Source organism: Oncorhynchus masou, chromosome 2 (genome assembly GCF_036934945.1).
Source record: "Oncorhynchus masou masou isolate Uvic2021 chromosome 2, UVic_Omas_1.1, whole genome shotgun sequence".
Taxonomy (NCBI): domain Eukaryota; kingdom Metazoa; phylum Chordata; class Actinopteri; order Salmoniformes; family Salmonidae; genus Oncorhynchus; species Oncorhynchus masou.
Window position 1 is genome coordinate 15,100,070 of NC_088213.1, and position 22,083 is coordinate 15,122,152.

Here is a 22,083-nt window from a genome sequence, read left to right on the forward strand (position 1 = left end):
CACAAAGGTGGAGGTAGCGGTCCTGCTGCTGGGTTGTTGCCCTCCTACGGCCTCCTCCACGTCTCCTGATGTACTGGCCCATCTCCTGGTAACGCCTCCATGCTCTGGACACTACGCTGACAGACACAGCAAACCTTCTTGCCACAGCTCGCATTGATGTGCCATCCTGGATGAGCTGCACTACCTGAGCCACTTGTGTGGGTTGTAGATTCTGTCTCATGCTACCACTAGAGTGAAAGCACCGCCAGCATTCAAAAGTGACCAAAACATCAGCCAGAAAGCATAGGAACTGAGAAGTGGTCTGTGGTCCCCACCTGCAGAACCACTCCTTTATTGGGGGTGTCTTGCTAATTAACTATAATTTTCACCTGTTGTCTATTCCATTTGCACAACAGCATGTGAAATGTATTGTCAATCAGTGTTGCTTCCTTAGTGGACAGTTTGATTTCACAGAAGTGTGATTGACTGGGAGTTACATTGTGTTGTTTAAGTGTTCCCTTTATTTTTTTGAGCAGTGTAGTATGTCTTAATTGGGTGTTGGCATGCACACTTTTGTGGGAATGTATCAAAAGTGGACAAATGAATATGGGGGGGACTAAAATTATCCTGCAATTAGCAAATTATACTCGATTTTATTTTTAAACTGCCGTTGACACATATTTACAAGATTTTCCTCCACTGTTAAGTGAAATTGAAAGGTTTTCAAAGTTGTTTTTCTTGTTTTTTGAACAACCTTTCTAATAACTCAAATTCGATCAAATGTATTTATAAAGCCATCAACAGTTGTCACATCATTACAGTAATCCGGCCTTAACTAATCAATATTATTGATACTACTCCCGCCCCACGTTTACTACAAACATAGATCGTGCTTATGTACGCACAAAGACGACTCCTGCTGGGGCTTTTGTTCATCTGGCTATCAGTCTTCAGGTGCAAGGACAAACCAGGTCTGATACGCAGTTGGTCACAAAAAGGCGTATTGGTCTCCTACTACCGCTGAAATAGTGTTAATCCTCATGAATTTCACTTAATTCAAACATTTTATACCCATGAAACATAAACCCTCTGACTGACTACCAGATTCTCCGAAGTCATTCGTAAGAACATATAATTTATAATTTGGAAAAGCACCAGAAGTAAGCACCTTTTATAGTATTGCTTTGGTTATAACTGATTTGTGAAGCATCTATAGTCTGGTTCATAAATACTATATGTTGTGCTTATGAAGTCGTTGAGCACTATAATACCTATGCATGAATTGGTGTGTTTATGCGGTTATGCTGTATCCCTGTGTCAAGATACGACAAGGCACAAAGTAGCGTATTATGTTCATACAGGTACAGTAGCTATATTTCTTACATTATCATCGAGTTTATGGTTCTATATATGATATTTTGTAGTCAATTGTAAAAAAAAAAAAAAGTTTGCGGAGGTTTAAAAATGCCTGTAAGTAACATTTTTTTCCCTGATCTGAGTGACTGGAAATCTGACCAACGAAGTTCCGTTGCTTTTGTTTCCTCTGTTGAAGAGTCGCCAATTATCATTTAGAATGGGAGGAGACTAAGCCGCCCTCATTGGAACCACGCCTCTGTTCAAGGAGCGTACTAGCCACAGGGATTGTTGTTAGCGGGTTTGCTAGCAGGGGCAGTTCTTCGTTGACATTTCAATTGGAATATGCACCCTCAATCTTGATACGGTTTAACTGGCGAATCTTTGTCATTTGACTGAGAAAATCCAAATTTGGTTCGACAAGTTGTTATTGGTCTCAGTCAGTTGAGGTGAGTTTTATCTCTCAAGCTAACGTTAGCTAGCTAACTAAGCCCATTTGAAGCAAAACTAAATGGCGCTAGCTACTTGCTGTTACAGCAAGTTGCTACATAACCTTGTCAGACAGATGCATCAATACATCTCAGAAAATGTTATCTTTCTGCTGGCAGACTGAGTCTTTAAATTAACGATGCCTGCTTTAGCATGTCGAAAATGTCGCTAATGTTCGCTGGCTAATGTGTTTTTGACGATTAGCTAGCTACAGTAGTTCCATGAGCTAGTGAACAGCATCGTACAACAGTAGTTGGCTAGCTAAACATTTCGATAGGATTCGGACAAATTAACGACTGTAACTAGATAATCGTGAAAAACACATTTATCCAGCGAAAAAAAGTATTTGATACAGTATTGAGATAATGTTAGCAAGGACAGTTGTTGTGCTACCAAACGTTAGTCGAATCACTGGGTTTCATGATGATGACGTTCGAACATGGCTGGTTAGCGTAAAGCCACAATGTGTTGCTAGCAGTAGCTTACTAAAAAGACCACCGGGAAGTCAACCATCCCTTGTTAGCTAACGTTAACTGAGATCTATTTGTAATTGACAATTTCGTTATTACGACAGCTAAGGATAACGCGTTAGTTAAAAATGAAAAGGCGAATAGTTAACAGTACTCTGTACATTATTTGACCTGACACGCTCGTACATTTAGCCACACAAGTTCGGGCGCGCACGACTCCGCTAGCAGTGGATGGCGTCAGGCCCTCTCTTGGCAGAGGGGGAGGGGAATGGGCAGGTCTTATGGCTGGTTTAGAAGCTAACCGCTAGCCAGTTAACATCTCACTGTTAGCTTGTGGGTTGTCTTTGGGACGTGTCGCCACCGCTAAATGAGAAACATACATTTAATTGGATTAGACTTATGGATGTGTTCCCTAGCCATATTCCATATGTTGGTTTATCATCTTGAGTGATGAGAGTAACGTTACTTCCTAGTTATCTTAGCAAGCACGCTAGCTAGATAAATGGTTGAATAACGTTGTCCAGTCGGTATCTTGCCAATTCGTCCCTACACACTGTAGTTAGCTACATAGTAATCTATGTATTGTCCACTGAAGCAGTCAATGTGAATTATAGCTCATATTCTGGTCAAACGTCCTTCTTTGTGACGTACTGAATTATCCAGCCTTGTTGGGGGGGGGCTACCTCTCTCCCTCCAAAGTGATCACAATAACATTCATATCATCACATTTTTTGAAATATAGCCACTAGTTGTGGGTGAGACAGAAACTGGAGAATCCCATAAATGTGTGCCACAGAGTCTGAAATGTGCTAAATGAATGTATCTATCTTGAAATTCCCAGTTGTGTCAGGGTGACTACGATCAAATATACCTAAATGTTAACTGTGTTGTACCTGTGCCTCCTAGCTCTTTTGAGTATGAATATACAATGAAGCGGCGTGCGGAGGATCAGGAAGCAGTATTTGCGTCCCAGCAGCAGCGTCGCCCCCCAGTCCCGGGTACGGAGGGCTTCCAGCACCGTGTCCTAGCCCCAGCCGTGTACGAGGCCGTCACCGACAACATGCAGCCTTCCCCCGGCATCCAATACTCCATCCCCCAGGGTTACCAGGTATGGGAACTGTTGCCATATCTCTTTAATCTAGATGAGAGCATGTTGCACACAAAATAATAATTTTGCTAGATTCTACAATGCATTAATTTATAAGTGCCAATTAACCAGCAAACTAGTTTCTGTATTTGCCTTTTTCAAGGCTTTGTTTACTATTTTACCACAGGCAGAATGCTGATATTTGACTGAATCTTGTCCTCCAGGTTCCCACAATGCCCCAGAACTCCAGTGGCCATGGACATGCCTCTAGTCCCGCTGCACTTGTCGGGCCCCACCCCCACAGTCCAGCTGTCCAATCACAGGGGGCTGCGGTGGTCCAGGGCCATGCCCATCCTTTGGCCCCTATGGCCCCCTCACAGGGTGCCCAGTTCCAGCGACTCAAGGTGCATTTTTCATATGTATACATTTTATTGAATGTGCAAAAGAGATCAAAATAAGCACATGTACTAAATACAGAATAAAGTGGAGGTATGATGGACTCAATTAGGACCTGTTGATTTCAAAGCATGGTAGATAATAGGGCTGGGAGTTGCCAGGGATACAATATCATCACCATACTTAGGTACCGATATGTATTGCGATTCTATATGTATTCTGTCATTGAATTGCTATTCCACGTTACAAACATTGCTCACTGTATGACTACTGCAGAGGGACAAGAGCCATGGGAAAATTAGTTTTGATCAGTCATGGAAATAAACATGCTGAAAACAAGCTATGAAGGAGAAGTACTGGAATATAGGGATCCAGAATGGAGCAGCGGTCTAAGGCACTGCGTCACTACAGACCCGGGTTCCATTCCGGGCTGTATCACCACCAGCCGTGATAGGGTGGTGCACAATTGGCCCAGCATCTTCCTGGTTAGGGGAGGGTTTGGATGGGGTAGGTCGTCATTCTAAATAAGAATTTGTTCTTAACTGACTTGCCTAGTTAAATAAAGGTTAAATACCTTTTTTTTTTAAGGTGGTTCAGCCAACTAGTGCAAAAATAATATTGGGATATTGTCAAAATGATAGGGATATTATTTTGGATGATATATCCTACGAGTAACTGTATTGAGCCCCCCCATCACTAGTAGATAATGCAGCAATGAGACTAGTCAACAATTATAAAGTATGGAGCTCATTGGGATGTTTTCATTATCTTGATCAATGTCCACTTCATCCCCTTATACCTTGAAAACATTGTTTGACTGGCATAACTGTGTTTGTAGGTTGAAGATGCTCTGTCCTACTTGGACCAAGTGAAACTGCAGTTTGGGAATCAGCCTCAAGTCTACAACGACTTCCTTGACATCATGAAAGAGTTCAAGTCACAGAGGTCAGTTCCAATTTAGTTTGTTTTTCTAAGCAAACCCTGTAAACATCCATGTAAGCCGTGAACTCTTGCTGCAGGAAGATATTCCATGTGTTTAAGGGGATCAGTTTGAGCAAGGCGAGGTGGGGAATCACTAATCTTGATCACATAATTAGTAGTTATTTGAGAAGCAAGGTGATTTGTAGATCAGTGATTCTACCATGTAGTCAATCTTAAACACGCACATTTACTTTCACAGCATCGACACTCCAGGTGTGATCAGCCGTGTCTCCCAGCTCTTCAAGGGCCACCCAGACCTCATCATGGGATTCAACACCTTCCTGCCGCCGGGCTACAAGATCGAGGTCCAGACCAACGAGCAGGTCAATGTGACCACGCCAGGGCAGATCCACTACATCACCCCGCACGGCATCTCTGTCCAGAACCTCCCTGTTACGGGGCCACCCAGCCAGCCGGTGCCCCATCATCACCAGGCCCTGCAGCTGCCCAGTGGACCCCCCACCAGCACCGCCACAGCCAGCACCGCTCTACCCACCCAGCCTACACCGGCCAAGACCAGCAAGGTTCCAGCTCACTAAGACCCCTTTCCTTTGTTGTGTCATTCTGTGCAAAAACCTCTTCTCAAGTTCTTTGTTTCTCCATGTTTAGTTTCCTATTGAAGATTTGAACCACAAGTTGTTGGCTTATTTCTTCATTTGTTATGTAAACATGTGTTCATTTACTTATTACTGTATAGTTGCGTATGTAAAATATATTATTCAACTGTTTTATTGTTATGTGCTGCTGTACACTACCATTCAAAAGTTTGGGTGCACTTAGAAATTTCCTTGGTTTTGAAAGAAAAGCACCTTTTTTGTCCATTAAAATAACATAAAATTGATCAGAAACAGTATAGACATTGTTAATGTTGTAAATGACTATTGTAGCTGGAAAAAGCTGATTTTTAATGGAATAACTTCATAGGCGTACAGAGATCCATTATCAACAACCATCACTCCTGTTCCAATGGCACGTTGTGTTAGCTAATCCAAGTTAATCATTTTAAAAGGCTAATTGGTCATTAGAAAACCCTTTTTGAAATTGTTCGCACAGCTGAAAACTGTTCTGATTAAAGAAGCAATAAAACTGGCCTGGAGCATTAGCATTTGTGGGTTCAATTACAGGCTCAAAATGGCCAGAAACAAAGTACTTTCTTCTGAATCTCATCAGTCTATTCTTGTTCTGAGAAATGAAGGCTATTCCACGTGAGAAATTGCCAAGAAACTGAAGATCTCATACAACGCTGTGTACTACTCCCTTGACAGAACAGTGCAAACTGGCCCTAACCAGAATAGAAATGGGAGGCCCCGGTGCACAACCCGAGCAAGAGGACAAGTACATTAGGGTTTCTTGTTTGAGAAACAGACGCCTCACAAGTCCTCAACTGGCATCGTCATTAAATAGTACCTGCAAAACACCACTCTCAACGTCAACAGAAGAGGCTACTCCGGGATGCTGGCCTTCTAGGCAGAGTTCCTCTGTCCAGTGTCTGTTCTTTTGCCCATCTTAATATTTTATTTTTATTGGCTAGTTTGAGATCTGTCTTTTTCTCTGCCTAGAATTCCAGCATCCTGAAGTTGCCTCTAAGCTGTTGACGTTGACTAGTGTTTCGCGGGTACTATTTAATGAAGCTGCCAGTTGAGGACTTGAAGCGTCTGTTTCTCAAACTAGACACTCTGATGTACTTGTCCTCTTGCTCAGTTGTGCCCCGGGGCCTCCCACTCCTTCTATTCTGTTTAGAGCCATTTTGCACTGTTCTGTGAAGGGAGTCGTACATAGCGTTGTACGAGATCTTCAGTTTCTTGACAATTTCTCACATGAAATAGCCTTCATTTCTCAGAATAAGAATAGACTGACGAGTTTCAGAAGAAAGGTCTTTGTTTCTGACCATTTTGAGCCTGTAATCGAGCCCACAAATGCTGATGCTCCAGATACTAAACTAGTCTAAAGAAGGCAGTTTTATTGCTTCTTTAATCAGAACAACAGTTTTCAGCTGTGCTAACATAATTGCAAAAGGGTTTTCTACTGATCAATTAGCCTTTTTGAAATGATTAACTTGGATTAGTTAACACAACGTGCCATTGAAACACAGGAGTGATGGTTGCTGATAATGGACCTATATAGACATTCCATTAAAAATCAGCTGTTTCCAGCTACAATAGTCATTTACAATATTGACAATGTCTACGCTGTATTTCGGCTTAATTTGATGTTATTTTAATGCACACAAAAAATTGCTTTTCTGTAAAAAAAACAAGGACATTTCTGTGACCCCAAACTTTAGAATGCTAGTGTATATTTCATATTTGGAGGCAACTCATTGTCGATCTCCTTTTCCCCCCACAGCCGATGCAGTCTCCTGCCCTGACCCCGACTAGCCAACCCAACCCATCAATCCCATCCTACGCCTCCCCACGGTCCCCCTCGGTCCAGTCCCACGCCCCGGTGAGCAGCACCCCTTCCAGCGGGCCTCCCCTGCAAAACAACCAGCCAGTGGAGTTCAACCACGCCATCAACTACGTCAACAAGATCAAGAACCGCTTCCAGGGGCAGCCCGACATCTACAAAGCCTTCTTGGAGATCCTGCACACTTACCAGGTAAAAACACAGCGCGAGAGCTGCCCCACACAAAGCATTTCATTCAATAAATCTGGCTTCTTTCTGAAGGGTGATTTATTTTCAGTGTAAACAACAAGCTATACAAAAGACAGTGTACACACAGAGATCTGTTCGTAACCTGGGTCACCATTCAAAATGAACTTGAGGCTCCATTCCAGTGCTATAAGGAAACTGCCGATAGGGCAGTGGTGCCCTTTGTGTGGTTCCCTGGTCACTTTCTGGGAACAGGGATACAAGAACCAGAGATGTACTGGATAATAACTGCAGAAAGAAACTTTAGAGGAAGGAAATTCAGATCATTCTGATTGTGCGCCGCCCTGGCCCAGTGTCGTCCTGGTTAGGGTTTGGCCGGTGTAGGCCATCACTGTAAATAAGAATGTTAACTAACTTGCCTTGTTAAATAAATACATATATGTAATGTTATTTACATTAACCCTATTATGTCATCCATGGTTAATTCTTGGTGTAGTCTGTAACCAGTGGTCTGAAGTTCTTGGTGTAGTCTGTAACCAGTGGTCTGAAGTTCTTGGTGTAGTCTGTAACCAGTGGTCTGAAGTTCTTGGTGTAGTCTGTAACCAGTGGTCTGAAGTTCTTGGTGTAGTCTGTAACCAGTGGTCTGAAGTTCTTGGTGTAGTCTGTAACCAGTGGTCTGAAGTTCTTGGTGTAGTCTGTAACCAGTGGTCTGAAGTTCTTGGTGTAGTCTGTAACCAGTGGTCTGATTGCTGCTTTTGCAGAAGTGGTCTGAAGTTCTTGGTGTAGTCTGTAACCAGTGGTCTGAAGTTCTTGGTGTAGTCTGTAACCAGTGGTCTGATTGCTGCTTTTGCAGAAGGAGCAGCGAAACGCGAAGGAGGCGGGGGGGAACTACACTCCTGCATTAACAGAGCAGGAGGTGTACGCTCAGGTGGCACGGCTCTTCAAGAACCAGGAGGACCTGCTCTCGGAGTTCGGACAGTTCCTACCGGACGCCAACAGTTCAGTGGTGAGTGTTTCACGTCCACGCTAAAATAGTGCTCTATTGCAAGAGATAATGCTTCCTTCACCTGAGATGTTATTTCAGAACGATAGAAGTTGAGTTTAAACTATGTGAGGACATTGAATTACAAACTTGGCCACTGTCATATCATATTGTTATTTTCACATGACTAATACCACCTGTTTTATTTACTACATCATGTGACTCAGACAGGGTGCATGATCAAGATGCACTGATAATGCCTTTCAGTTTGATGTAAAAGTTGTATGTTCTGTGCAGATCTACACAGATGTTGCCTATCTTAAACTCTCACGTTTATCTCTGATCCAGAGTTGTCCCCCTTTTCTCCAGCTGCTGAGCAAGACCACGGCCGACCGGGCGGAGTCGGTGCGCAACGACCACGGCACCACGGTCAAGAGGCCCTTGATGAACAACAAGCAGCGGCTCAACCAGAACGGCTGTCCAATCCGGAGGCATTCTGGAGCGGGCGCCACGCCTCCCGTCAAGGTAAACTAGCGCCATCTCGTTGACAGTCTCAAGACTTTGTATGTAAACGTTTTGTCGCCAAACCGGTAGCAGTTGTGAAAGAGTAAATAATTGAGAATAATTTAATTGTTGATTAGATTGACTTTTTTCATTAATTAGGCTATTTTCTCTTGAACCATATGGTCTGTCCACTAGAAGCAAATGGACAATATGGACACAGATATAACAAATTAATACTATATATTGTTTAAAAAAAACAGTTATTCAAGTATAAATTACCATAGATTACCTGTTAATTACCAAAATGACTGAAGATTCCGATAGATTACCGGTAGCTTTGCAACCGTAGTTGTCAGACATGCGGCTATTAAGAAACTAGTTGTATTTCTGTTCAGACGGCTTAATTGGTCTACCATGTCAGTGGTAATGCCGTCCTTATTTACGCTCAATTCCTCTCTTTCCCACCCTTGCAGAAGAAACCCAAGATGTTGGGGAAAGACCATGCCATGGCTGAGGCCAGCAAACACAGCATCGGCACAGAATCTCTCTTCTTTGAAAAGGTCCTTCTGCGTTTTTGTTTTAAACCTAATGTGAATGTTATACAATAACATAAAATGTGATCTATACGAATGACACCTATAGAAATGATTTATTCTGTTCCAACTGAACATGATTTGAATTAATGAATTGCCTGGTTGTGATGAGACGCTGTCCCCCTAACCCAATTGTAAAGTAATTCAGTGTGTGTTGAAGTGTGTATTTAGAGAGCTTTCTTATCATAGGTGAGGAAAGCCCTCCGGAGCTCTGAGGCCTATGACAACTTCCTGCGGTGTCTGCTCATCTTTAACCAGGAAGTGATTTCTCGTGCAGAGCTTGTGCAGCTAGTGCTGCCATTCCTGGGGTAAGCTTTAAGCAACTATCACCTGCGCCAAACAAGCATTTAAAAAACTTTTCACCATTTATCAGCCTGACTACAGGACGCGCTGCATAGCTGTTGCAACTACCTTCTCTGCTGTGAGGAGTGCAGACAATTCAGTCATGCTACAGCAGACAAGTAGAGTTAACAGGGCCACCAGCCTCTCAAGATCAGGCTGAGTCGGTAGTATAAAACTCTGACACTCTGAGCATGTCAAAAAGGTGTTGCTAATATGTTTGTTCTCAGGCAAAATGAATGTCCATGTTCATGATCTAAAAAGCTATAGGCATCCTTCTCTATTCCTATTATTGGCCTCCTATACATTGTCAGCTTGGGGAAGGCAGGTAGCCTAGTGGTTAGAGGCAGGTAGCCTAGTGGTTAGAGGCAGGTAGCCTAGTGGTTAGAGGCAGGTAGCCTAGTGGTTAGAGGCAGGTAGCCTAGTGGTTAGAGGCAGGTAGCCTAGTGGTTAGAGGCAGGTAGCCTAGTGGTTAGAGGCAGGTAGCCTAGTGGTTAGAGGCAGGTAGCCTAGTGGTTAGAGCGTTGGGCCAGTAACCGAAAGGTTGCTGGATCGAATCCCCGAGCTGACAAGGTAAAAATATGTCGTTCTGCCCCTGAACAAGGCAGTTAACCCAATGTTCTCAGGTAGGCTGTCATTGTAAATAAGAATTTGTTTTTAACCGACTTGCCTCGTTAAATTAAAAATAAAATATTACATTAAAAATAGATGGCCTTGTTCGTTAACGGCATGTGAAAATACAAGATTTGTTATTCATCCTGATATTTTGACGCCCATCTAAAACCCATTCTGGAATGTGATCTGCAGAAAATTCCCAGAGCTGTTCTCCTGGTTCAAAAACTTCCTGGGCTACAGAGAGTCCAGCCACATCGAGAGCTTTCCCAAGGAGAGGACCACAGAGGGCATGGCCATGGAGATTGACTACGCTTCCTGTAAGAGGTTGGGCTCCAGCTACAGGGCGCTACCCAAGAGCTACACACAGCCCAAGTGTACAGGGAGGACCCCACTGTGTAAAGAGGTGAGCATAGCAGTTATTGACAGTCAAATGTTAACCTTCAAAGTCAACCAAATTGAATCCTATAAAAACCTGAGGAATTAGTCAAATACATGTTTGTGTATTGGAAAATTTAAGAGCAATGAAAATACAATTTTAGTCACTTTTTTGCATTCGTCATCTTGCCAGTGAAGTCGATCACAGGGGTTTAATTGGTTAGTACTGAGATGTTGTTCGTCTTGGCAAGTGAATCAATTAGAGCAGAGTTTTAACAGTATGGTCCATTTCAGGTCCTGAATGACACGTGGGTGTCGTTCCCTTCGTGGTCAGAGGATTCCACCTTTGTCAGCTCCAAGAAGACCCAGTATGAGGAGCATATTTACAGATGTGAGGACGAGCGCTTCGAGGTGAGACTTTCCCCCCCTCTCATGGTAGTTATATTCTAGTAGTACAAACCAAAGTATGCTGATGTCCTGTCTGAAGAGATGTACTGACATTTTCCATGCTCTTCTTCTCCCTGCAGCTGGACGTGGTGCTGGAGACCAACCTGGCCACCATAAGAGCTCTGGAGGCCGTACAGAGGAGGCTGTCGCGCATGACGGCCGAGGAACAGGTCAAGTTCCGGCTGGACAACACCATGGGCGGCTGCTCCGAGGTCATCCACCGCAAGGCCATCCAGAGGATATACGGCGACAAGGCCTCCGACATCATCGACGGGCTCAAGAGGAACCCGGCTGTGTCCGTCCCTATAGTACTCAAGAGGTGTGATATGAAGAGGTTGTGTGATGGACAATACATGTAAATTAGAGTAATGTAAAGCGGCCTAAGCAACAGCTTCCAGAGAACATGTTGCTGTCCCATGTTAACCACGGTATGTTTTCTGATTGACCTCGTTCCAGGTTAAAGATGAAAGAAGAAGAATGGAGGGAAGCCCAGAGAGGATTCAACAAGATCTGGAGGGAGCAGAATGAAAAGTATTACCTCAAGTCCCTCGACCACCAAGGCATCAACTTCAAGCAGAATGACACCAAGGTGTTCCGCTCAAAGACCTTGCTCAATGAGATTGAGACCATATACGATGAGGTAAGAGGCAGTGATATACCACTTACTTGATCTGATCCATGTGTTAATGTCTCCCAATTATTGATTAAAGCTTTTTTTTTATATATATATATATATATATATATATATATATAAGCTACTCTAACCTGTGTTTTTTTTTTTCCTCCATTTAGCGACAGGAACAGGCTTCCGAGGACACGGCCCCCGTGCCTGGTGGGCCCCACATGACCCTGACCTACCAGGACAGCCAGATCCTGGAGGACGCCGCCGCGCTCATCATCCACCACGTCAAGAGGCAGGTCGGCATCCAGAAGGAGGACAAGTACAAGATCAAACAGGTCATCCACCACTTTATCCCAGACATGCTGTTCGCCCGGCGCGGGGAGCTGTCGGATGTGGAGGAAGAGGAAGACGAGGAGGAGGAGGAGGAAGAAGACGAAACCGGGCCAGATGAAGACGGGTCAAAGAAGCACAACGGGTTGGCCGGCAGTGGTGGCTCCGCTAAGTCTAAGCTGCTATTCGGCAACACGGGGGCGCAGAAACTGCGTGGCCTAGACGACGTCTACAACCTCTACTACGTCAACAACAACTGGTACATCTTCCAGCGCCTGCATCAGATCCTCTGTTTGCGGTTGTTGCGCATCTACGGGCAGGCAGAGAGGCAGATCGAGGAGGACTGCAGGGAACGGGAGTGGGAGAGGGAGGTGCTGGGTGTCAAACGGGATAAGAGTGAGAATCCTGCCGTCCAGCTGAGACTAAAGGAGCCCAGTAAGTCCAGACAACCTTTAAAACCAAACTGCAGCACGCTATGAACCCACTGACCATTAAGGTTTAGATCAGATCAAAGGATCTTTTGCACCCAGTTTAACATTTTTCTATGGAGAAAATGTACTTTACCTTCATCATGCAATGTTATATCTGCAAAGCTCTTCCTCTGAAAAAGTCTAGTCTGTCACATTGTTTATACTTTCATATCTGAAAAAAATTTGCATGTACAGTACATGCTAACGTCTCCAGGAGAATGTTTTTTTTTGACAACGTCAATGGTCCCAACACAGACCTTTGTTCCAATTGCACATAGATACCCTTCCTATCATTTACACCACAACCAGGGGGAGATATACCCTCCAGATGTTTTCCTAATCTCAATAGGCGAGCCGGGATCATGACAACTGTCTGTATTTTTAAACCTTCTGATTTCAACACGTTTTGCCAATGTATGGCTCATTCATGCATAAGATACCCTCTGCAACCTCCCCCTAAGCGGAGAAAGCCACACAATCCTTACATTCAATGCTTCAAATATTTCATGCATGTGAGCTGCGCTGGTTTGTTTCATAGTGGACGGGCACTTGTGAAGCAACACAGGTTAACTATAAATGCTTAGTTATTGTGATAACTGAGAATAAATCAAATACATCGGTCAAATCAATGCATCAGATCAGACGTTAGTCAGACGTTCTCCTACTAATAACAGATGAGGGTGAGACATTAGTTACATAACAATTCCTAAATAACATCCTTATAGCCCTTAGTGTCATACTATGAAGTGGACGTTGTTGTACACACTATCTCTCATTTCACTAGGCTATATTTTGCCATAATGATCTGATCACACTGTGCGACAAGGGATGTACATTAAGTAGCCTACAGCAACCTTGCCTGGGCCACCTTCAGTAGCCAAACGTTGCCGAACGAAATGCCACCAATAGTCCGTTGCAGCCTTATTCTAATCTAGGCTACATGTCAGAAAGGCATGTTTGTTCCACATAGAGTATATGTATCTGAACTTTTCAAAACGTTGCATCTTGCTGAACGCACCTCTGATGTTGATTGGCAGGTGGAATGATGTCTAATGAGGTTGCAAGGTAAAAGTGGGAGGCGGGATCAGGACAGCAGAACAATGAACTGATACACACATGTAACTTAAACAGTTTTCCGGGACCCCTTTTGGCTGGTGAACGCTACTTTCAAAAACCACTTGCTGAAAGTATACAAAACATCTGTACTATTACTTTAAATCCTGACCTTCTCCTTTTCCAGTGGACATTGAAGTGGAGGACTACTACTCTGCCTTCCTGGAGATGGTGCGGAACCTCCTGGACGGTAACATGGAGCCCACCCAGTACGAGGACTCCCTCCGGGAGATGTTCACCATCCACGCCTACACTGCCTTCACCATGGACAAGCTCATCCAGAGCATTGTCAGACAGGTCAGTACAGTCTTTTCCCTCCGTTAGGTCCCAGACGGCGACAAAAAGCCAACCTTGAGGAACATCTAGGCGCCAAAATTGTCAAATGAAATCAGTTGAGGCCAATCTCTTTCAGGTGGTGGGGGGGGGCAGCAACAGAGCTAAATGGGGGCCCACCCGGCCTAAACAATGATAACTTTGATGGCTGACTTAATGACTGCTCACACCTGGCGTTGTGGTTCCCATCACCAGCTCCAGCACATTGTGAGTGATGAGCTCTGCGTGCGCGTGACAGACCTCTACCTGAGCCAGAGCACCAACAAGGCCACCGGCGGCGCCCTGTCCACCCAGGCCTCCAGAGCGACCGCCGAGGGGGCATACCAGCGCAAGGCGGAGCAGCTCATGTCCGACGAGAACTGCTTCAAGGTACAGTATGGGTGGATGGATGGCTGTCCCACCTGGAATGTTATTGTGTCTCAGGAAAATACTTTGAGTTGCATTTGAACTTTCATGTGTTCTCTCTCCAGCTCTCTGGTTTTCTCTCTTGCTTTCATTTTGTTCTTCTGTCCCCATTTTGTTCTTCTGTCCCCCCTGGTACGTTCTCTCTGACCTTTGCTGTCTTGTCTTGTTGGTTGTCTTGTTGTTTGACTGGTTTGTTTGTGGTCCAGCTGATGTTTGTGAAGAGCCAAGGCAGCGTGACTCTGACCCTGGAGCTGCTTGACACGGAGGAGGAGAACTCCGACGAACCCGCTGAGACAGAGGTGTGTGTGTGTGTGTGTGTTAGTGTGTATGGCAGGCAGTCGCCACATGACATTTAGAACAGATTCAGATGAGTCAGGTTCTTGTCTTGTGACGGTAGTTCTCTTCTGGTTCTTTAAACAGCGGTGGTGTGACTACGTGGGACGCTACCTGAACTCGGACTCAGCGTCTCCAGAGCTGCGCGAGCACCTGGCCCAAAAGCCTGTGTTCCTCCCCAGGTGAGGCCTCTGGCTGTGTCTCCCCCGTCTGCACAGCTAACAGCATCTACCCCTAAAGGCTCTCTAAGACAGGCCATGGTACTGTTTCACAAGCCAAAACCAGCTGACAAAAAAACAAAAACGACTCATTTTGAGAATGAGTGCAAGCCCATCTCCCTCTCCACGTGCAGGTCAGTTCCAGGTCAGTGTTTTTTGCACAAACCAAACTTTCAGGGCTTTCTCCCCGTAGCCTCAAACTAAATGGGGCCCCGAGACTTATCCACGAAGCACTTGTTTTGAAAAACTCTGCCAATAGTGATGAACACACACACCAGTTGAACTACAAGTGCACTAGGTCATTTTTGTGTTTGCTTTCCTCAGAAAAGTAGGCCTAAGTGCTAAAAATATATATATATGTTTAGTAGAAATGCTGACGGTGCCTGTCCTGTTTTTGTTAGAGAGAATGTAATTGGCTGTCTACTCGAAAAGCAACTTGTTTCCCTCCATTTCTGCCCCCTGCCTTTATCTCTGAAAGATTGCACTTTACCCTGCCATCTTTTTAAATAGACTCATTATTTATCCATTTATTCACTTTTGTTTTGTTTTACGGGGCCCTTTTATTTAAGAATATTGCAATTTTTATATTATATTAGTAGGATAGTATTTATTTCAACTTTCCCACTCAACAGACTAGTCATCAAATCATTGGGTAAAAAAATAAATAATATTTCGTTAGATTTTTTTTATTGTGAGAATAAGGCTACAATAGCGGTTTGATATAAACTGAAAGAAGGAAGAAGAAGAAAAGGCAATGAACAGGAGTTGACTTTTCACATTGCGTATGTATGTAAGGGAAGGAAGTATTTTTATACCATGGAGCATATTAGTGTTCTATTGTACAATCATTTCCTCTGTTGGAGGACTACCATTTGGTTGAGCAGAAATTCTATATGTACAGTGTCCTTAATTGCATTGTCACGACGGCCATTTTTTTTTTGTGGCATTGGTGACAGGCAAAAGACCCCTTTTTGTCGGTCTAGAGAAAAGGATTCAGATAAAATCATTTTTCTTTTTTATCAGCTGCCCTGTGTTTCCTGTAATTGTATTCATAGGAAAAACATTCTGTATGTGACTTCTTCTAATCACTGTTTAGATACATGTAAATGTTGTACGGAGTGAGATTTGGGGTGTTCAGCATACTCTATTATAATGTGTAAAACAATTTAAGGATACAGTGCACTCCCGTTGCAATCTTTTTGTTGTGGGTGAGGTTTTTATACGAGTTGACCAAGACTAGTGCTGATAACTCATGAAAACCTGGTCAAGCACGGCATCTGCAACACTTGTACAAAAGAGAAGGGGCTTGTGAATAAAATGGTCTGAATTGTATGCTCAAATGTTGGTGTATTTCTTTCCAGACGTCTCTCTGAGCATTGCATGGAAGGGTGGTTGGGTTCTCTATTAAGCCCTGAGATGAGTGTTGCACATCAAGCCTGTCTGTCTTTGGTTTTCAGTGCTTGTTGCCATTTTTCAAAAAGGGTGTCCATAATGTATCATATACATTTCAATGGGCTGGAAGGACCCATGCAAAACAGGAACAAAAAAATTGGCGTCAGCCCCCCCCACCCCCTTTTGTTTTATTTTACCCATTGCATATATTTGCTACTTGTCTTGACTGGATATGATTTATCAGTGGTCTCACCCACATTTAGTCTGTTTCTCATATCAAGAATATGAGAGGTTGGTACAAAAGTCAATAGGCATGATTCTCTTATTTTCCACCCCTAAAAGTACCTTCAAACAGCAGTGACAACCAGCAGGTTGTCTTTTCAGTTAAATGTTATCCTCATTGCATGGTCATAACTGCTCTGTACATTGTCAGTGGAAGTACTGTATGTGCACATCAAAGTATCCTTCAACCCATATCCTGGCTTGTTAACCCTTTTGGCGGCAATGTGTAAAAAAACAAATGAAATGTCCTTCCTCCCATTTCTATTGGAAATTGGCTACTCTAACAGCAATGTCCTAAGTGGCATTGACAAAATATGCTTCACGGTTTCAGTCCTCGCTCACCTCTACCCTGTGTGGTAAGTACACATTTAAACCTTTCATTAAAGCGGGGTGAATAATAATTGCATTTTTAATGCTTGCAAAATAATTTTAAAAATCTGGATTCAATTTGATTGACCAAAATATTGTTTGCCAAGGATATTAAAGACTAACAAGAGAATCAACATATGAATGTCAAACGGAAGTGCACTGTACAGGAATACTGCTGCTACTGCAATAGAGCCTACCCTTCCCCTAATCATTTGTGTCCCAGTTAAACTCTTATTATTGGGTGAGTTGCTATGCATGGGTATATCAAGACAAATCTTTACAGGGACGGCCCGCTCAAATTTCACACATTTTCTGATCTATTAAAATGGTTAACTTTGAGTCGGAAATGGAAAACATTGGCCTAAATGACTGAGTATTTTGACCTCTAAATAGCATTAGCATTGGTCTGTTATTTGGGAACCATGTGTCCTGTCATTTAGCTATAACTTACACATCCTGTGCTCAGCCAATGTTCCAACTGGTATGGATGTAGTGCATTGCAGTCTAAGTACTCGCATGATTTGACCGAAATTTGCGTAAACTGTCCTTGTAAACTGAATTGCTATGTGGGAAGAGGGCACAGGTAAGCAAGGTGTTACTGGCTCTGGTCTAATGCCAATCTTTCTCCTCTTCCAATCAGGAACCTCCGGCGGATCCGGAAGTGCCAGAGAGGGTGGGAGCAGCTGCAGCAGGCCAAGGCGGCTACGGGGACGGCGGAGAAGTCCCACAGCGCTGAGGACCTGAAGATGGAGTGCATGTTCAAACTCAACTCCTACAAGATGGTGTACGTCTTCAAGTCGGAGGACTACATGTACAGACGCACTGCGTTGACCCGGGCTCACCAGGTAGGCAACACCACCAACCAATGTTCCCGAAAAGAATGTGGGCCACTGAGCAACGTTCAGGTCTGCTGAACGCAAATTAGAACATTTCTGGAAAATCTGTGCAACTTCCAGCACGTGTTTACTGTGAACACTGAGGCTGTACTTCCTTTACGTTTTAACAGTGGCCAAGTAGGCTACTGTGGCTATTTGATCGAAAACAATGGCTAAAATGCATCCCATACCGTTTTAACATGGAAATAGCTGTTCTATCATTCAGCCTACAGTAGCAGCCAATGTGTGGTGTTCAATGTAGGTCTACATTCTATGAGACTTTAAAACAACAACATGTGGGCTTGTCATTAGCTGTTCATACACTTGACTGAAAATGTTGTTTGATGCAAGAAAACACTTTACAAAATAAAATGCATTAGTATTCCCATACCATTACTACAGAGAATCAGACTAATGCTACCCTCTGCCTATTGGCTACTTTGCTTATTCAAGCCTGTCTCAAAATACAACACTGTCCCTTTAAGACAGTCTCTTTACCTGACTCACTTTTAAAAGATGTCTAGAAATGCACACATTTTGTGCTCTTGTAAGAAGCAATCACTCCCCTATTGCCGACTACAAATGATCTATAACTGGGCTAATAACTCACTAACTAGCAAAGGGTATGAACAAAATGTGCAACCGTGGCTACATGCAGGGAATACTCTAGAACAGTGGTCACCAACCTTTTGGAGTCCCAGTCACTTTCTGAGTCAAGATGCAATCTGAGATCTACCGCTCAGAATTTTTTTTAAACATGACTTAAGTAAGTCCATGCAATATTAACCAACATGAGCCAATTAAAAGACAAAATCCAAAACAACTAACAATAAACTGAATTCATCAATGTTCAGTATTTTAAATTGTAAAGTCATGTCTTTCTACAACAAATGTTTCCATTTTGGGCGGTAAACTCGATAAAGCTTTCAATAATCAAGGCATTAGAATGTACTGTAGGCCACCGAAATACAGCTCCTTCCGCAAAAACATGTACCCAGGGGGACCTGGCTACTATTTCTATTTGGCCGACAAGTCATGTATGTGGAAAACACTGAAGATATTGGAATATGTAAAGACATTGCATTATGTCATATTTTGAAATAATTTAGAGAAACATAATGGCCGCTTACTGACGTTTGAACCAACATGGTGTTGGTCAGAGTGCTGATATGATCTTCACTACAGCTAACCCCGGTGTCCCTCCCTTCCCCAGTCCCACCAGAGAGTCCACACTCGCCTGCACCGTCGCTTCCAAGGCTTGGTGGACACCTGGGCCAAGGAACACGTGACCAGCGACATGGCCACCGACACCCGCAAGTGGCTGATGGGAGAGCGTCGCGAGGGTCTGTTGCCGTGCACCACCACCCGGGATCCCCAGGTCCTCTATTACCTGAAAATCAACAGATACCATGTGACGTATCATGGCAGCTCGTCGGGGGCACCGTAGCTCAGCCCGGGTGACGAGATGACAGGAGTGTATTACTTGTCGTCATTTTAATACATCAGTTTGGCAGCAAATTGCTGGATTCTGGAAACTGCCGGAGATTACTTTATATTTGTTTTTATAAGGACTTTTTAAATGGACCCTCCCTATCTTTGCAGCACAAAAAAAAGCCAAATTTCCTATGTGGCCACCAACTAGTTGTCTATCAGCCCCCTGAACCCCCACCCACCCCTACCGGCCTGTCTTATGCCACCTTTGTATACAGCAGAAGACATGTTGTGACCGAATACTCTATGAGTGCAAGAAAGGAAGCCGTTGTCGTGAAACAGCTATTGATCCTCGGCTGGACTGATCCTCAGACTGATGGAGACTGTTGAGAGCCACGCAGAAAGAGCAGGCCATACAGAATGCTTGGCCTTTCCCCCCTTGTTTTGAAGCAATATACACCCATTGAAGTGGTTGAGGAGCACCACACCATCTGGTGTGCAGGTCTCTAGTTTAACTGCTAAGGGGAACCACAGAAGTCTCACAACCACTGTGAGTAGGAAGATTAGCATACAGGCATGGACTATGAACATGTATTTTATCCAGACCACAAGATGGCTTTTGGATTTTGTATAATTGTAAAGCCTGTGAATGTTTCTTTTTTTTAGTGGTACAGGTATGTATGCTATGTGTCCACTACATCTCTGGCAGCCGTGGTGTAGATATTGGGCAGATTTATGCGAAAATACCAGGTTTTCCCCCAGTCAGTCAAGTATAGTAACATCAGACTACCCACATACTGCTGATTTGTAAATAGCTTGTTGATAGTCGTCCTTTTTGTCAGAGATGTGCATTGATGTGTACCCTAACAGACTTAGTTTAGACCTTGGGTCAAAAGTTGCTGAAGAGAAATAGCCTATATTGAAAATGCTCAAATTTTAACAACTGTTTTTACCAAAGGAACTTTATTAGAGCCTTTTTCCTTTGTGTTCTGTTTCTTTCGTGTTATGTCATGTAAGCCTTCATTTAGCAAAGTATAACGTTTTCATTGTCTTGAAATTGATAATTTTATACAAAATGTTTCAAGACCTTATTTGTCTATCTGGTTTTTCACTCAAGTCATTGGCACCAGTTCCCATTCGGAATTTCTGAACAATGAATGTAGCCTAGAAACTATTTACGCTTTCCCTGTACATAATGTAAACGGTTTGTACCCCCTAAACCAATTCTCCATTAATACATCCATCAGAATGTCTGGATCAGTCATCAAATATGGAACCACTGCTCCCATAAATCCACGTCGTCTTATTGTGGTCGGGATGATAGTTGCCGTTGGTAACAGGCAGGTTGTTGCGTGTTCAGATTCCCACTTGGATCACAGGTTCCTCCTCCGGGGCCACAGTAGAGGGATCAGTCATGTCACCTCCACCACAGGACCAATCAGCCACATGCAGCATCCCCATCTCTACTTTCTGGTAAATGGCACTTTAAAGATGACTCAGAGACGTAAGACTCCCGAGTCTGTTTCTGAAGCACAATCATGCTCCATTAAAATCAATCCAGATGAGATGTGGTTCTGCCTACTTTCCAAGGTATTGATAATGTCTCAATATAAAGAGAACGGTGGTAATGCCCCCCCCCCCCCCCATTATAACCAGCACTGTTTTATAGTGTCATGATGTACACTTTCAGAAGGTGCAGGTGGAGACACACAATGATTTGTGAAGTTGTATTCTGATCGCCAGATCTGGTCCATGTCCATAATAAGATCCACATTGACAACCATGAGTATATGTGAATGTGTACCATTCAACCGCTACGATTGAATCATCAACAACCAAGCAACAAGCACACTGCATTTGACATGCGATTCCTATCTCCTTTTCTTTTCCTTGTAAGAAGTCCTGTCCCCAGAAAGGTTGCGCCTGTAGTGTTTTGGGTTGGTGGTAATACTTTTCCCAGTGTTTCATCATCGAATGAATTTGAGTTTCATTTTGTCTAACCACATGTCACACCACTCGGTACCTCTTCACGCCTGACCAGAACCTTCTCACCTGGCTCGGTTTCTGTCCAGCATAGCCTGTAAATTCTGGATGTTAATTCTGATCTCACATGAGAACCTGGGCATTCCGATTTACATGAACAAATGTAAACAAAAACACTTTGGCTATGGACATCAACCAGATCCTCAGATCCACTTGACTGAAGTCTTGCTCCTACACTACCGATGGAACGATCTCATGGAATAGATCCAAGCCACTACACCAGGGAATACTTTGGGGAGAGTTGTGTGTGTGAAGTTGAACTGCCACCAATTGATCTGGAAGGAGGACATTTTAACAACCCAAATAGGACCAGTTTCCCCATCAACGTTTGGCCCCACAAGGCGACTCTGTCAGTGCTGTAACCAGCTAAAGACAATCTCTGGACTGTTTCTATCTTTAGACTGATTTTCATTTTTCTATTTACTGTGTTGAACATGGAGTACAGGAGGAAAACCGGGCAGCTGAATTGTATATACAAACTACAAAGACTACATTTGTAGCCCATTTTCTGTGTCCCTTTGTCACCTCTTCTTTGACTTCTATGATGTTGTGTAGTATGGTGTTTGGCATTAAACTCTTATTTGAATAGACTGAAGCCTTGTCCATAGTTTAATTTATTTTAAACCTCTAGGTGGCGGTCAAGTTGCTTGAACAAGAGAAACATG

At 43.6% G+C, this 22,083-nt stretch overlaps 1 protein-coding gene and 1 non-coding gene across 4 annotated transcripts; both read left to right on the forward strand.

Moving 5' to 3' along the window:
- The first annotated feature begins 1,592 nt into the window (after positions 1–1,592).
- Positions 1,593–22,013, forward strand: LOC135555752 (paired amphipathic helix protein Sin3a-like). Of its 3 annotated transcripts, none has more exons than XM_064988454.1 (21): positions 1,593–1,781; positions 3,198–3,399; positions 3,603–3,782; positions 4,613–4,719; positions 4,955–5,279; positions 7,102–7,353; positions 8,201–8,353; positions 8,678–8,854; positions 9,307–9,393; positions 9,616–9,734; positions 10,573–10,783; positions 11,050–11,166; positions 11,283–11,521; positions 11,659–11,842; positions 11,995–12,589; positions 13,865–14,034; positions 14,266–14,439; positions 14,682–14,774; positions 14,896–14,990; positions 17,710–17,914; positions 19,158–22,013. In XM_064988454.1, exons 2-21 carry the CDS (start codon positions 3,220–3,222, stop codon positions 19,389–19,391), a joined length of 3,897 nt encoding a protein of 1,298 aa, XP_064844526.1. In that variant the 5' UTR covers positions 1,593–1,781; positions 3,198–3,219; the 3' UTR covers positions 19,392–22,013. The 3 variants fall into 3 exon arrangements, with proteins under 3 accessions (XP_064844526.1, XP_064844536.1, XP_064844545.1); XM_064988464.1 differs by having other exon boundaries at positions 8,699–8,854; XM_064988473.1 differs by lacking the exons at positions 17,710–17,914; positions 19,158–22,013 and having other exon boundaries at positions 14,896–16,366.
- On the forward strand, positions 9,817–9,954 carry LOC135506532 (small nucleolar RNA U109). Its single transcript, XR_010450534.1, has one exon. It is a non-coding gene; the product is annotated as a small nucleolar RNA U109 (small nucleolar RNA).
- Positions 22,014–22,083: the final 70 nt, after the last annotated feature.

Coding starts and splice junctions, on each gene's coding strand:
- LOC135555752 (XM_064988454.1), top strand. CDS start 3,220: ATGAAGCGGCGTGCGGAGGATCAGGAAGCAGTATTTGCGTCCCAGCAG. Junction 8,354..8,677: donor CGGACGCCAACAGTTCAGTG/GTGAGTGTTTCA, acceptor TCTCTGATCCAG/AGTTGTCCCCCTTTTCTCCA. Junction 17,915..19,157: donor CGTTGACCCGGGCTCACCAG/GTAGGCAACACC, acceptor TCCCTTCCCCAG/TCCCACCAGAGAGTCCACAC.